Source organism: Semicossyphus pulcher, unplaced genomic scaffold, assembly GCF_022749685.1.
Source record: "Semicossyphus pulcher isolate SPU_LCO1_2020_fin unplaced genomic scaffold, fSemPul1.0.p SCAF_8, whole genome shotgun sequence".
In the NCBI taxonomy this organism is placed as follows: domain Eukaryota; kingdom Metazoa; phylum Chordata; class Actinopteri; order Labriformes; family Labridae; genus Semicossyphus; species Semicossyphus pulcher.
In genome coordinates, this window is record NW_027211759.1 from 30,597,795 (window position 1) to 30,613,287 (window position 15,493).

General features: G+C 40.9%; 1 protein-coding gene across 2 annotated transcripts in view; it reads left to right on the forward strand.

Moving 5' to 3' along the window:
* Positions 1–487: 487 nt before the first annotated feature.
* il34 (interleukin 34) overlaps positions 488–15,493 on the forward strand; it is a 31,955-nt gene continuing 16,949 nt past the window's right edge. The window contains exons 1-2 of one of the 2 annotated variants that reach the window (XM_069686561.1): positions 488–659; positions 5,148–5,447. In XM_069686561.1, the coding sequence (XP_069542662.1) occupies positions 5,402–5,447 (46 nt within the window). In that variant the 5' untranslated portion in view covers positions 488–659; positions 5,148–5,401. The remainder of the gene's footprint in view (positions 660–5,147; positions 5,448–15,493) is intronic. The other variant, XM_069686560.1, reaches the window with a different exon arrangement.

The following is a 15,493-nucleotide window of genomic DNA, read 5'->3' on the forward strand; positions in this document are numbered from 1 at the left end:
GTTAGAAAAGTAAACAACAACAATGGCGACAAATGGCTGACTACCACCTTCTCCTGTCTTTGTTTCCAAGAGTTGAGTTGAAAAATAAGTTTCTTCTTGTGTAGGTACAGCGGTAATGTTTCATTACAGTATATTTCATTATCATTATTATTATTGTTCGAGAAACTATTTGATCAACTATTTGATTGATTTTTTTTGTTCAAAGGGAGGATATTTTGGTCATGCAAATTGAAATGGTCGATTGAAGTAATTAGCTAAAACTGGAAAGAGAGAGACACTGAGAGAGAGAGAGAGAGAGAGAGAAAGGGGAGGGAGGACTGTTAGACACGCTGTCAGGCATCTTGCTGCGTACTCTTTTATTTTGAAAGCAGGCTGTATTTGTGGCGTGTCTGCGGCTTGAAGTGAACGGGAGGGAGCTGCAGGTCAGCCTGTTGCGCACTTGGCGGCACACACGGACGCAGCGCACCAAAGCGGCGTGAATGGACGGAGCCAGAAATGGACTTTCCCCAAAGACTTTTATGATTGGATTCATATAAGACCTGCCACTTCTCTTACTTAACAAGGACTCATTGCAACGTGCCACCTCTGAGCGGATACAGATTTACGCATCCAAGGAGCCGGGTAAAAGGGACTATCGAGGTGCGTCTGTGCCTTTTTGTGTATGTCAATTTTCCACTTTTCAAACTTTACACTTGGAAACACAGGTGCTTGCTGCTGCTGCTGTTGTTTGTGTGTGATTGTGTTTTTCTGCACTTTTTTGTGCATGCACTAGGTGGCCTTTAAATGTCCAGCGTTACTTTCACTTTCGCAAGGTGCGCTCGATATTTATTGCTGCAGTTGACGCATTACTTCAGACAGCGAACAGTGATGACATGCGCCCGCCCTGCAGATCAGGTTTTCAAGGCAAATATACTTTCTGGCTCAACCTGCATGCAGTTATACAACCAGTCGCTTAAAATGCTCCAGTCAAATCAGCGAGGTGAGACCTTATTGATCCAAAAAAGGCGAACTTGTCTCACAGCAATTTCACAGCCATTTTTACTCCAGAGTAAGTGCAGGAGAAGTGTATGAGTGAAAGGTTGACAAAAGTTCAGCAATGTTACACAACGAAGAAGCAGCCAGGCTGGTTGAACTCAGTGAGACGAGACTGTGAAGCGCAGCATGACACAGGTGAAGACCATACACAGATTAGATTCTCTGATGCGGTTTATAAAGTGTAAATCTACTAAATCAAGATATGAATACAGAAAGCAAGTGTGCAATGTGCATACAGGTTTTATTAAAACTCTCTTCCCCAAACTGGCAATATAAACTTCTGACTGACATTGTGAGAGGTCATGCAGATCAATGCTGCTCCTTTGACCTCTAATCTCAGTTTCTTTGATGCAGTTGAATGCGCAGTATCTTTAGTACCAGCAGGTCTCTCTGCATCATTTCATCTTGGCACAATATAAAGTGGACCGTGATTATTCTCCTCTCAGCCTGCAGGGTCTCTCCATGCAAATTCTGCCGGGAAACAGCATTTTTTTTCTGATTGTTAAATGGGCTGATGAGTTACAGGGAAAATTTACTTTGAAAAATCCAGTGACAACAGAAAAGGATCAGAAGAGGGTAAAAGAAAAAAGAGGAAAGCTGTGGTGATTCAGCCCAGAAGGTTTGTGTGTGTGCTCCTATACTTTTATCCTTGTGAGGTCCGGTCTGAGGTTTGGACCTCCAGTGATGACTCTTTGGGGACAAGTCTCACGTCATCACAGGCTCTTTGAGGGTGGTTTAGTTTAAAGGTTTGGTTAAGAATTTGGATGATGCTTTAACATACTTTGCTGATGGATCAGGTCAAGGTCAGAGTGAATAGATGGGGAAGGAATGTAGTCTGTTGAGGCGCAGGAATACTCGATATACAAACAAGTAAATAAATAGTATGATGGCCCGGGAAATAACAGTCAATAGTTCAGCTTGTATAGGCCTTTATGATCTGGCACATATATTTCTAAAAATATACATATTATGTCGGCCTGTGTCAGTACAGTATGTCATTGAAAGGGAAGAAATCAGAGAGCCTGTAATTTTGTCGGTGCACACTGAGGGCAGTTTATGGATGCAGCGTTTACGCTTCACTGTCTGTGGCTGCACAAAGTTTGGACTAGAGCAAACATGTTGTAACTTTGGGTTTGGTTTCTGGTCATGTGTTCATAATGTCTATTATCATAGTTTATTGTACTGGTCAGCAGATGGTAAACAGCTTTTACTGAATTATTTTTGCTCTGTTTCATGTTCAAACCTGGGATCAGTTTTTAGAGTGGAAGGGTCTGATATGACTGGCCAATGTGCTGCCAACTATAGCATGCAAAGAGAAGCTGCAGGTGACATGAGCAATGTACAGGACACGCCAGTAACATCTGTGAGGGACCATATTCTAAGCAGATGAAATATATTCTTTGAATCTACATCCTAAAATAAGATACATATTTTTAATATATGTGAAATCATTGGATTAAACCCCTCAGAAAATGCCCCAAAAAACCCATCCAAATATATCCTCATTTTCATTCATGAGACATACATGTCTCCATTGTCACACCTCAAGAGAAGTCATTCCCCCGCCCCCCTGCCCAACTAAAAAACAGTTTCCAGTTCAACTTCAGACTATCTCAAAGTAAATATACTTCCCTGCCGCCCCCCTGCTGTCCCAGGGGTGAAACTGTGGGGGTACCAGGTCTTATTAAGGGCTCCATGAGCGGTCAGGGAGAAACTCTTCTTGTGGTTTTGGTCCTGATGGACCGGCCATCTGTTTCATAAAGTTTGCCTCCTTCTTGCTCTCCTCAAGTTCCTGGGAGTGTGCGAGTTGTACAGCCAATCACCTTCTCAGCAGAGTGAATGATGGTGGTTTTCCGCAAACTTAAGAAGATTCATTACTGAAGTTTTTGTTGGAGAAGAGCAGAAGGGAAAGGACACAGCCTTTTGGGATCCGGTGCAGATGGTCAAGGAGTCAGAGTTTGTGATCAACCTGCAGTCAAGTCAGGTACACTCGGCTGGGAGAGCTTGTCCTGCACCACAGCTGAGATGTTGATGAGTCTGTTTGATCGGACGTGGAGATGGTGTGAGGACTGTTTCCTTGTCGTTCAGTTTGTTTGCCTTGTCCAAGTCTTTAACGAAGTGGTGGTTCAGGGTTTGTTATCTGTGTGAAACCCTTCCAGAAAGAACAACACTAGATGGTTGAGAAATCTTTTACTCTTTACGTCCGTCCTATCCCCCCTCCTTCACTCCAAAATAGACTAATTTGCCCTTAAGTACATATGAAAAACCAGTGACTTTTACCAGTGATTAAACAGTTTAGCCTAAAACATTGTCTTGACAGGGCACAGGAAGCAGATGGTGTGTGTGCTGCCCTGATAGTCTCTGAATCAAATAGGGATTGCCTCTGCTCTCCCTGGAATACTTCAGATATCCTGTCCAATATACAAATGATAGAAACACATTTAAATATGTTGCATGCCAGAAAAGAGACAAAACAAACCACAGCCTACACTCGACTCATCGCCTCTCTGACAGTGTGAAGATGTTACACTCTTCTCCATCTTAACATCTTTCTCATCCTTTCTGCTCGTGCTGAAATCCCTCACAGTTTGTCAGAAGATATGAGATTTCCTTAGTGCCTAATTTGAGAAGACAAACAGTTTGTTGTGCTCACAAATAATGATAAATGAAACTGTATTAAGCATAGAGTATTACCATGTGGCAGGCAGGCTGGCAGGCAGGCCAGCGTGACTAAATGAATGAAGAGAAACTATCTGCTGCAGTTAGTGGTCTCTTTGATTCTCTTTGTCAGGCTGGAGTAATAAACAGAGTAATAAAGGGACAATGAGCCAGCTTGGTGTACTTAAAGTGCAGGAGTCACTCTCATAAGCAAGTAGCCTTGCATCTATATGTGCATAAAACATTCATTCTTTGGAAAATTGTAATGAAATGTGAGAAAAATCTAAATTTAAACTATTTTCTAACATTGTATAGATTGACTATTAATCAAAACAGAAATAAGAATCTACAGCCATGCTACTTTAAGACAGCTGTGCTTTGAGCTAAAGGCTAAATATCAGCATGCAGACACATGACACAACAGCAGTGCTAACATGCTGAAATACTTTGCCATTTTCATCACTTTAGTTCAGCATGTGGGCACGCTAATGTTTGCTAATTAGCACTAAACACAAAGTAAGGCCTGAATGTGATATTGGATGTAATGAGTGAACAAACAGTCTGACATAAAAACCTCTTAAGAATTCATGTGGAGAGACAAATATCTGACGAGGAAATGATTTTCCTCCAAGAGACTTTATTTAAATCAAAATGAACACTTCTGTGCAGCTCTCCAGGTCAGATGCTGAATTGTGAGTTTGTAGGGGCTGGTACAGGTCTGATATAACTTCTTATGGACTGCTAAGGTTGTTGGCAATGGTACCATTCGTCTCAATGAGCAGGTTACTGGCTTCCCCAGTATCGATAAATACAGTAGCAGACTATTTTATAATGTCAGAAAAGAGTTCCTATAGATATTTTGTCTCCAGAGATGTGTCTCCATCCTTTCCTGATATGGATATCAATATCATCTGAGACTATAAACTGCATGTAAACAGAATTTCGTGTGAACTTTAAATATTAAATATTTAAATATTTCAGAAGTTTTAACAGATGTTTCAGCTTGAGCTTCTTCTCTGTTTGGATTGACTTCCAGCTCTTCTCCTTGTCAAATCAATCAATCAATTAATCAAATTTTATTTGTATAGCGCCAAATCATAACCAAAGTTATCTCAATACACTTTACAGAAAGAGCAGGTCTAGACTGTACTCTTTGTTATGTTGTTCAGAGAGACCCAACATAAATCCACCATGTGCAGCACTTGTTGGTACAGTAGCAGAAAAACTTCCTCTTAACAGGAAGAAACCTCGAGCAGAACCAGACTCATGTTGAACAGCCATCTGCCTCGACTGGGTGGGCTGAAAATGGGACAGAGGGAGATGCAGGATAGAGACAGGCAAAGAGAGAAACAACAATATATGTTCTTGTTACAACAACAACAGCAACAACTTGTGTCTGTTTCACTGTCGTTTTTCTTGTCTGGCTTCCTGACTGGTTTCTGTCTTATTTTCAGGCTGTCAGCAGCAGGAGGCAACAGAAGAACAAGAGCTATAAAAACCACTATCCGTGTGCAGCATGTTTCAGAAGAGCTCAACAACGCAATGAAGCCTTGAAGACAGTCAGCCTATGTGCGTCCCGCTTAAAACACACTCTGAAAGGTTGCAGTCATAGTTGTTGTAGGACTGTGTGAGAGTGTGTGTTGCCGGCCCTGCGAGTGTGCTTACACACTGTGCCGAGGTTAAAAGCGGAGGACTTCAGCTGAAGAGTATGGTTCACCCGTCCACCTCAGCCTACCTGCTGGGAGGCCTTCTGGGTAAGAGCATCTACACATGTTTGTGTTTGTTTGTGCATGTGTGATCCTTGCTGCGGTTATTGGTGCTGAGATTGTATTTGTTTGTGCCCCAGTGTAAAAAAAAGTTGTGTGTGTGTGTGTGTGTGTGTGTGTGTGTGTGTGTGTGTGTGTGTGTGTGTGCGTGTGTGTGTGTGTGTGTGTGTGTGTGTGTGAAAGAGACTTGATTGTGTGAGATGCAATGATAGTGAAAGATTGAAGCAGAGATGTTCAAGCTATTAACTTTTTTTTAGTTTCATGCCCGACCTTGGCTGATATTTATCATCATGTCCTCGTATTTTGGATTTTCCCATGTTTTCAAACAGGGCCGGCTCAATAGGCCAAATATAATCTGTCTCCTATGGCGCCACATTCTGGGGGGCGCGACTTGAGCCTCACACTTTTTGAATGTAGCTCTGGTATGATGTCGAATATAAGCTGTCTGCCAGATCGACACCTTCACTCCCAGCCTTTCTCCCCACTCACATTTACCATCAGTCAGCCGCTTTCTCTCTCTTACTTGCTTGACCACTCACTCACTGTGCACTGCCACACAAGGTACAAAGAGAGGACAGAAGAAGAATTATTTTACATTTTTGGGGAAACGGACAGGAACAACATGACGGTCAAATGTTGTGCCTCGAGGCTAAGAGCTTGTCAGCTGTGAAGAGCTCGACTTCTGAAGAAGCATCTGCAGCTACTATCTGCAGCTCTGCAACACTGGTGGGACTAAGAGCTTGTGTTGTATTGTTGTCATGGGAACAGCTGTGCCTAATACTGTATGCCTGTGCCCAGTTCACTGTCAGATTGTTAGCATAATAAAGAGCTGTAAAGGTTATATTGCATCTGAAATTTCTGTTATTAGGCTGCAGAGTAGAGGTCTTCACGGGTCCAAAATTTCGTGCCTGAACCCTAACAGACCTGTCTATTATTTGAAAGCTGGGGCGGAGTTATGTCGGACCCGACCCCGGCCGGACGAAACAGACCCGATCAGCACCGACTTCACAGCTGATTAATATTAAGTTGGCATAAGTTGCTGTTAGTCAGCTGTCAAAACAAACCTTTTTGCAACGCGGCCTTCTCCCCTTTGCCTCCATATCCATGTCCTGTTGATAAAAACAGAGATGCTAATCCACTAGTTAATTCAGATTAAAAGTCCACTTGCTGTCAGGCAGACAGATGACAAACGCGCGGCTCGTTATGAAGCTACACGTGTTACACGTAACTGCGCATACTTTCTTCTCGTCTTTGTCCATAATTTACATAAACAAGGTTTTACCTCTTTATATTCATTTTCTTTTAGCTTTTTTGTCCACATCAGCGAGGAAGGTTTCCATCATTACCGGCTTTGGCTTCAACTTTTGTCTGAACCTGCAGTCACATACATGTCACGCAACTCATTGCTGTGCTTTCTTATGTTCTTTTCCACTTTAATTCCCACACGTTTTCATGCAAATGACAGATTGTTGCAAGTTAAAATACACACACAGACACACACAGCACTTTAATCATGAACACTTTCTAATCACGGCCGGGTCTTCCGGGATCCATTCCGGTATTACACATAATGTTGAACAGACCCGGAATCGAGGATTATAGAAGTCCCGACCCGGACCCGTTTGACCACGTAATACGTAGACCCGAACCCGTCCCTGTCCCGGGTAGGGTCCTGGGTCCTTGGGTTCTGGTAGACCCGTGAAGACCTCTACTGCAGAGTAACAGATTATGGGCCATAAACGAGGCTCTGCAATGACCGTAGAGTCAATTCATTGAAAGGTTACGTCTACCAGTAGGCTACACACCGTCCTGATAATATAACCAACATGAGTAAAGACTCGCAAAGGGGTCATGTTTAATGTTTAATGTTGTCACATTTAATGGTCATAACCTCTTGTCTCCGGGCTTAGAAGAGGTTCATCTGATTCAGTTGTCACTTGAATATCCGGCACAAACACTGTTAACACATGAGCTGTCCTTATCAAGGGACCATCAGTCTGCTGTTGATCGTTATCGCACACAGAAATACATGAATGTGAAGCCGTTCTTTGCACATAATCAACCTAAAAAGTGTTTTCTTTTTTAATCAAAGTTTCTTTTAAGATATGAAGAAGCCTGAAGCTTTCACCCTTGTTTTGGCAATAAAACATTTTCTGCAGGCTCCCACGCTTATAAGAGCCATAACAGTTAAAATGAAATTACTGCTACAACAGCTAAGTGGTTAGCAAAGTTGGCAGACGACCTGAGGCCCACCTCAGCTGACATAGGCTCATTAGCTTCAACACATTACAACTTTTGCCCCACGATTTGAAGCGTAATGAGAAACTGTGTTTTCAGAAGTGGACTTTTACACTTTGAATTAAGAGTCACAATGTACTTATTGCTCACCAGGACATCCCTGTCTTACAGAAATACAAGAAATGAGTGTGACCATTTAACGCTGCATGTAATGGTTTTGTCATGGACACAGTCACAATGCCACCGACTGGTGCACATAAGAGAAGAAGAAACTTTTGTTACACGTAGTTAATGTTGAGGAAAGGATGCAGTATGGTTAGGTTTAGGCTCCAAAAGTCCCTTGTCAGTTTTGGTAAGAAGATCGAGGTTAGGGTTGACGTAAGTAACTCTTGCACTTCATGTAGGATTGTTTTGTTGGCAGTTATGGTTTGAAACAACGGTTGAACTCTGATCTTCATGGTGGATGTCCTTTGTTTGTTTGACCCTTCTGTTAGTATTGGCCACCACCCCAAAGTGATATTTTTTTAAGCCTTTTATGCTACTGCACCTGAAAGTCCCAACTGCCTTTTCCATTTGCAGTTAGGTGCAGTGGTCGAGAGGTTAAGAAGCCACCTTATTCTGTGAAACCAACCTGCCGTTATGCATTGCTACACTCATTACTGTTACTTATATAAAACTGAAAGCAAGATGCGTCTGCTCTTAACCTCAAGAAGCCTCACTTGTGTGACACCACCAGCACCTTTTAGCCGCTTGACTCGTCACTAAAGTTGTTCACAAAAGGTGGTTTAAAATACGATTCTCTCTTCCCATGGCCTTTTGGTGGTGCCCTTCATTTGAAAATTGCGTTACAAAAATTGAAAGCAGCATAATTTTTTCAGTAACAATGTCATGGTTAGTAGTTGATTGATTTCAAGTATTATTTAAGCTTTGGACAGCAGTAATACAACACAATTTACCTCTTGTAGTGGAGGCAAAACCTTCAGAGAAAGACATCTGACAATGTATCAGAAAGACAGCAGAAATTGAGTCATCTGGCTTTCTAAATGTTAAACTCAGCATCTGCAGTACTACTGTAACGTATACAACATTCAAATTATATCAAAAATATTGCTAAATGGTGCATCCACTGTTGTACATAGTTCATGACCGTCATTGGCATATATATGCAAAGACAAGCAGTAGCTACATAGAGCCCAGGTCACATGTTCAGAAACATTCCCTGATGGGCTCTTGCTTCACAAGCTGAGCTCATTTTATAACCTTAGGTTTAAATGTCAAACATCTGCAGCCATTTGTACAGCCTGAAGGGAACCATCTTAAAGGTATAATAAGCAGGATTTTTCCTTGCATTTTGTCAACAACAAATTTAAACTGAGCCCCTGCTCCTCGGCTCTTCGTCACCCGAAGCTCATTCTCACTCTCTCGTGCTAGAACACGCCCGCCCCGCCGAGCCAACACCGACAGCATCACAGTTACCTTTGCGCTAGCATGCTAAGCAGCAGTTACCATTGCGCTAGCATGCTAACTGTCGGTTTCCTTTGCGCTAGCCAGTAACAGCCAGTTACTGTTGCGCTAGAATGCTAACTGCGGGTTAGCTTGTCCTACCCAGTTTGAGGCACCTACTTGTCCAACAGAAAGAAGGACAACTCAGCTCAGGATTTACAAAAGTGAAGGCTCTTTCTTTCCTGTTACTCCCATTACGCCACGTGTTTCTACCTACAATACCTTAGATAAACTTTAACAATATAAATCATTATTCTAAGATGTGTTTTTTAAACGCACTTCATTTTGAGAACTTTCCTGATACAAGCCAAAACGTAACTACACCGGCATTGAATTCTTCTAAAAATTGAAAGCCAGTCATTTTCTTAGAAATGTTTTAAATGAACCGAACAAATAGCTATATTGTATTATTTCAAAATTTCAAAGAATCCGGATCAAAGCATTACACTGAGTGGAAAAAAATGCAGACACAGCGTAATTCTACCTCCGCACCAGTGATTGATTTCAAATTTCAAGAAACAGTCAGCTTACCAAAAACGCAGCTTGACATCTGTTATGTGTGTGTGCCAGAAGTCCCTACAGTAACATCAGAATACAGAGGAGTACAAAGAGAATATCCACATGTTTCCTGATCACAGTAAAACACCCCAGTCGAGTGCTGAAGCATATGTGGGCTAATTTGGCACGAATAAACTTCGACCTCAATCCTTGTAAATTGATTTTATACATTATCCAAAGAGAGACGTTTTTAGACCTGCATGTTAAGCTGCCCCTTCTTCTGACTTTGCAGAAATCAGACATTGTGTCTGCTCTTCATGACACCAATGTCCTCTTGGTGTGAGAAGTGTGAGGGCCAGTGTAGCCTGTCAGTTTGTCCTGACACTCAGGAATGCTTTGTGGTGGTAATATACAGTATGGACTGTCAGCAGAGTCAAGAATGTGTGGGTTTTTCCTGAGCAAATGCAAATGTGTTCTCATATATGCAATGTGTTTTTAATGTACACTGTTGCCCATCTGCGTTTAATGCAAAGAACTGTAAAATAAGCTCTTTTTATCATCAGAGAACATGTTGTAAACATTTTTCCTTCCCAGTTTGAATTCTGATACCTAGACTCGAGTTTTGGCTGATACTGATACTACCCTTTAATACTAGCATGGTTAAAACTAATATTGACATATTACAGTCTCTGCTAGGACCAAACTGTTGTTGTTTGTTACTGTGACATGATCATTCCCCTGAAACCAGTTGATTTTTTGGGCTAATTGATTATGGTATCTGATCAGTGTATTGACTCTTATACTTGCAGATACACGATTCTGCAGTTAAGCCGGTATCAGAGGCTCTCTTTGACATCATTATTAAGTGTTGTTACGAAGATGGAATAAGTTGTGAGGTTCAGATTAGATCACATCATGAAAGACAGATGTAACAGGAAAATGGATTTTAAAATGCTAATCTCGAAGATCTCAGTTTTGTTCTCTTTGGCAGCACCTATGGCGATAAACGGTTGGAGCACACTTCCCAGATATCCAGACAGTGTTGCATGTTAGACGTCCACGGTTGGCTCTGGTTGTGCCTCTTGCTTTTCCTCGCTGATGGTCGCTTTCCTTTTTAGAGGAAATTTTCACTTATTTTTGAAGTTGTATCTGTAGTCATCGATCTTTTCTATGTTTGTTCAGCCATAGTAGATTGGGCGCCGCTTGTGATTTTTTCTGTGAAAGTCGGCACAGACACCCAGTCCACAATTCTACAAATGCAAAGGCTTTCATCAGTGGGCCACAGGCTCAATCACCATTGTGTTACCTCATTTGGTGATAGATAGTGATATAACAGACATTTATTTTAAACGAAAATCTTTGAGATTACTATTCTAAGCTAAATCCAAAAGGCAACTGGACTTTGTTGAAGTTCTTGAAGACGTATCACCTCTCATCCAAAAGGCTTCTTCAGTTCTAAACAGTTCTACAGTTGGCTTTTGGATTAAGCTTAGAATTACCATGACCTCGATGACTGAGAACCTTCACAGACACTTCGAGATTATTACTTTAAACTTGACAGGAAATCAAAAGGTTATAGTACTTTCCTACTCACTTGAAGTTGCCTCACAAGAAGAGGGTGCTGAATGAGAACCAGATCTGAACAAAGTGGGGCTTTTCGAGTTTGCATGTTCCCCTTGTGTGTCACAAAGTTTTCCTCCCAGAGTCCAATGACAATGCAGGTTAGTAGAACCGGGAACTCTTGCCTAATATGAGAAAATGAGTGTGAATGTGCTGTCAGTCTTCGTGCGTCATCACTGTGATATATTTATGCGTTTCCTGGCTTCTTTGTTAGTCGGTGCAGCAGCCCTGAATATTACAGTTGTTGTAGGAAATGGACGGTTTAGTAAATATATTATTGTCACAAACTGATAACAACAAGTGTGATGAGGTTGTTTAAGAATATGCCAACCACACATTTGGACTCTTTCAAGTTCAAGATTTTGGCTTCCTCTTAGTGTCTGTCAGCAGCAAAATGAGAAGTATGGAAGCAAGAGGAGATTGAATGTAAATGCATTGGCAGAATGTTGATGTGTAAATAAGTGTTCAAGCATCATACATGAAACAAAATATACGCTCAAAACAAGAAGAATTGGAATGGGATTGGGTTTATTTCTTGGCAGATTACACATAAAGTGATCTGTCTTGCTTGTTTTGAGGCATAATAATGAAACATAGAAATAGTAATAATCATGTGTGCAGGAATTTTGCAAGATATTTCCCAGGGAGTGTGCAGAAGTTTCCAGTTTGGTAACTTAAGTTAAGTTATTACTAATATTTAGCTCGTATTCTCTTTAACATTTTTTTCAAAAAACAACAGCTGCAGTTTACTCTTTTTGGAGGTGTTTCATTGAACATTTGAAGTAATCTTAATTTCAAAGTTTCTAAAGTTGCATATTGATCAGAGATATTGCATATTATTGTGTTAAGTTGTGCTCCTAAAACATATCAAACAGCTGTTGGTATAAAGGAAGTATTTGACACTTAACACTGGTTTATTAACATGCACATACTCTAAATACTTTGGTATAATAATGATGCTCAGGTCCCCAAAGGCCCCCTCCCCTCTCATCAGTATTAATGTAAACACACTGCAGAAGAGACGAAGAGGTCATTCCTCTCTCTTTGTGTACTTTCACTGCAGCTGATCCAAAGGAACATTGTGTTGCAATGAGGTGCTGAAGACAAATGACTGCAGCAGTGTGGCACACACTGCAAGTTCTGTAACATGAGTCAGATGTTTATGCTGAGTAACCACATAGATGGGAACAGATTTTTGGTGAAGGATTGTGAAGCACTTATGTTTACACATACATTTCCACCCTTGGTGTGGGTTTTTTACATTTGAATATTGAACAGTCCACCAGGCTTTGGTTTCTCCTCTGCTCTGCAAATGTAGAGTCACATGTGGCTTGGTACACACTGAGCCTGCTCACTGTCTGACCTGTCTGATGTGTCTGACATTTTATAGATACAGTTTCCTGCAGTGTGCGTGTGCGTCTGCATAAGTTTAGAGGGATTGTTTAATTTAAAGGATTTTGTGAGAATGTGAAGCAGAAACCTGAATCGATGAATAAATCTACAAACAGATTGGTTTGTGTGCAAATCAGAGGAGCTTTAAACTTTCGACAGGCTTTAACAAAGTTGATCCAAAAATCAAAACTCTGCAGTGGCACAACTCAAGGAGCATCCTCCATGTGGTCACCCCACAGTGGCCAAACACATGAGACAAGTGTGGTTGTTTTACCACAGAGGGTTTCATAGATGACACATCAGGGTATGACGCTGTTCATGTTTCCCTCAAAGTATCCACAGTTTACTGGAAGTGCTTGCATACTGAATCACAACTGATCAGATTCACAGAATCCAAACAAATGATGTTCGCCCTTAATAACGTTGATGTTATTAACAAGGCAGATCTCTGCCTTACCACACAAGTTTTCTTCATGTGTCTGTCTGTTACAAACATGCCTGTCAACAGTTGAATTAACCTGCAGTCTCTGTTAGATCTCGCCTTTAATGTCTCACACTCTGATAAAGGAAACTTAAAAGTAATGTAACTCGTGAACACATAATGGAAGAATGAGAGAATTAGTTTAATTTCTGACCAGCTAGCCTTTACTGTCATTGAATGAATTGAGCTCACATAGAGAGCTTTACTTTTCACAATACAGTTCTTGTAGTACTGCCAGGAAATAAAAAAAATGCAAGTATGTTTGATGGTGTTTATCTGGAGAAGCTTGTGTCTGTTAAATGAAAATGACTTTAAAATCCCTCTTTGGATTAGGGTCTGTTTATAGATGGATTGAAGTCAGATTAATCATGTTGAGTGGTAGCAATAGTGATATTAAAGAGTTAGACTTTGGAATAAATAATACGTACTTTTGAAAAATGACAATATTTAGTCCAGCTTTTATCCTGATGAATGTGACAGTGTTCTCTAAGTTCAGTTGTGGGTGCTCAGGATCTTTTACAATGATCAGTGTGGTGAGGCTGTAATTACAGGCTGTAATTGCTTGTAATCAGGCTGTAATCAGAACCCTTCCATCATCAATCTACACTCACACCCCATAAAGACATGAAAAGCATGATTGTGGAAATGTTTGCTAATGTCTGAAAAAGCACATTAAAATAGGTATTCAGAGCCCTGACAACAGCCTGAACTCATGGGTATAACACCAAACGATTTGGATCTTGATTTTGGGATTGTCTTACTTTCTCCTCTGCAGAGCAATCACAATGTCTCTAAGCTACTTTTGCTTTGTCTTGGTTGTGTGCTGAGGGTCATTGCCCTGTTGCTCAGTCTGAGGTTCTGAGCTCTCTGGACCAGATATCTGTAATTTTCTCCATTTTGCTTCCCCTTAAGCCCGATTCATCCACCATATCCCCACAGCTCTTTTACCACCAACAGTGACTCCATCCTCTCTTGGCCTCAGGCAAAAAGAGCTGCCCTTTTCCATCTTCACAGCAGTTGCACCTGTATATGAGAGATAAGATAAGATAACATAACATGACATGACTTAGAATTTACGTTGTCCAGCAAGGAGCTTTTTCTCCTGAGAAAATGCATGCATGTGCTCAATTCTGGCACATTTACACTGTAAATATTGCAAATACATACAAAGTAGTTGCAGCCATGATAACTTTCCAGAGTTAGCTAATTCCATATATTAGTATTACAGCTAACATCACTGACAGACATCTTCGAAAAACAAACCTTTTTCTCAGAATTTGACCTAGCACGATTTCACATATTTGTTCCATTTCCAAAGGCCGGATTCATTTGAATTAAGTAATGTAAATCAAGTCTTCAAAATCAATAAAGTAAAATGTATTTATATAGCACAGATCATCGTCAAATGCAACCCAGAGGGTGAGTCCTTACCTCAGCAGCCTTTTGAGATGTGACTGAATGAATAATTCAGGCCAAGGTTTCTAGGTCAGAGGGGCTTTACACACCTCGCAGGTTAAGACTTAATCTAGGCATATAAATATTGTGCATGCAATGTGGTTATTTCTGTCCTTTTAGTTAGACTAGACCATCATTCTCCTACTTTGGTTTTATATACCTTGTGTAAGGAACATGGCTCTTGTTTATTGTCAAGCAACTATTTTGGGCTGCTTCTGTACGCCAAGCGCTGTCATCTTTCATTAGCTGCATTGGGGGAATAACCCTCTGTGTTTACAACTGGACTTCTGGGGTCTATATGTTTCATAACAATGTGGTCCAATCAGTACCTTGTGCTGTACAGTACCCTCTGCATGTTTGCATGTTCTCAGCTTGTTGATAATGATTACAGTTAATGGAGGCCATTACCTGCAGGCTACCGTTCACTGGATAGGTAGTGTTACATAAAGACTGCTTGATTCCTACTACACCGGGAAAAACCTGGTAAATGAAGCTCCGCTGGCTGCGTGGTTGTGGGCCATTCTCATCCAACAGACTGTGACACACTCTGAAATGCTTTTACAGAGTTTACAACATCACTTATAAACAGATATCTGCATATGAATACAGAATGTGTAGACAAGAGACATGATTTTGGAATTTGTGTTCTGGTTTCTGTTTGGAGTAAAGACTAATCATGTCTGAGTGTGCTTTAGTTGCACGCAGGATAACAGTCCATGGTCAAAGCAGAAGTGATGGGGAATTCGCTGAAATGCAATCTCAGAACCAATCAGCTATTATTGACAGAGATTTTTGCTATATATATTAATTTATTAAACAGATATCTCCAAATTAGTAGAGATAACAA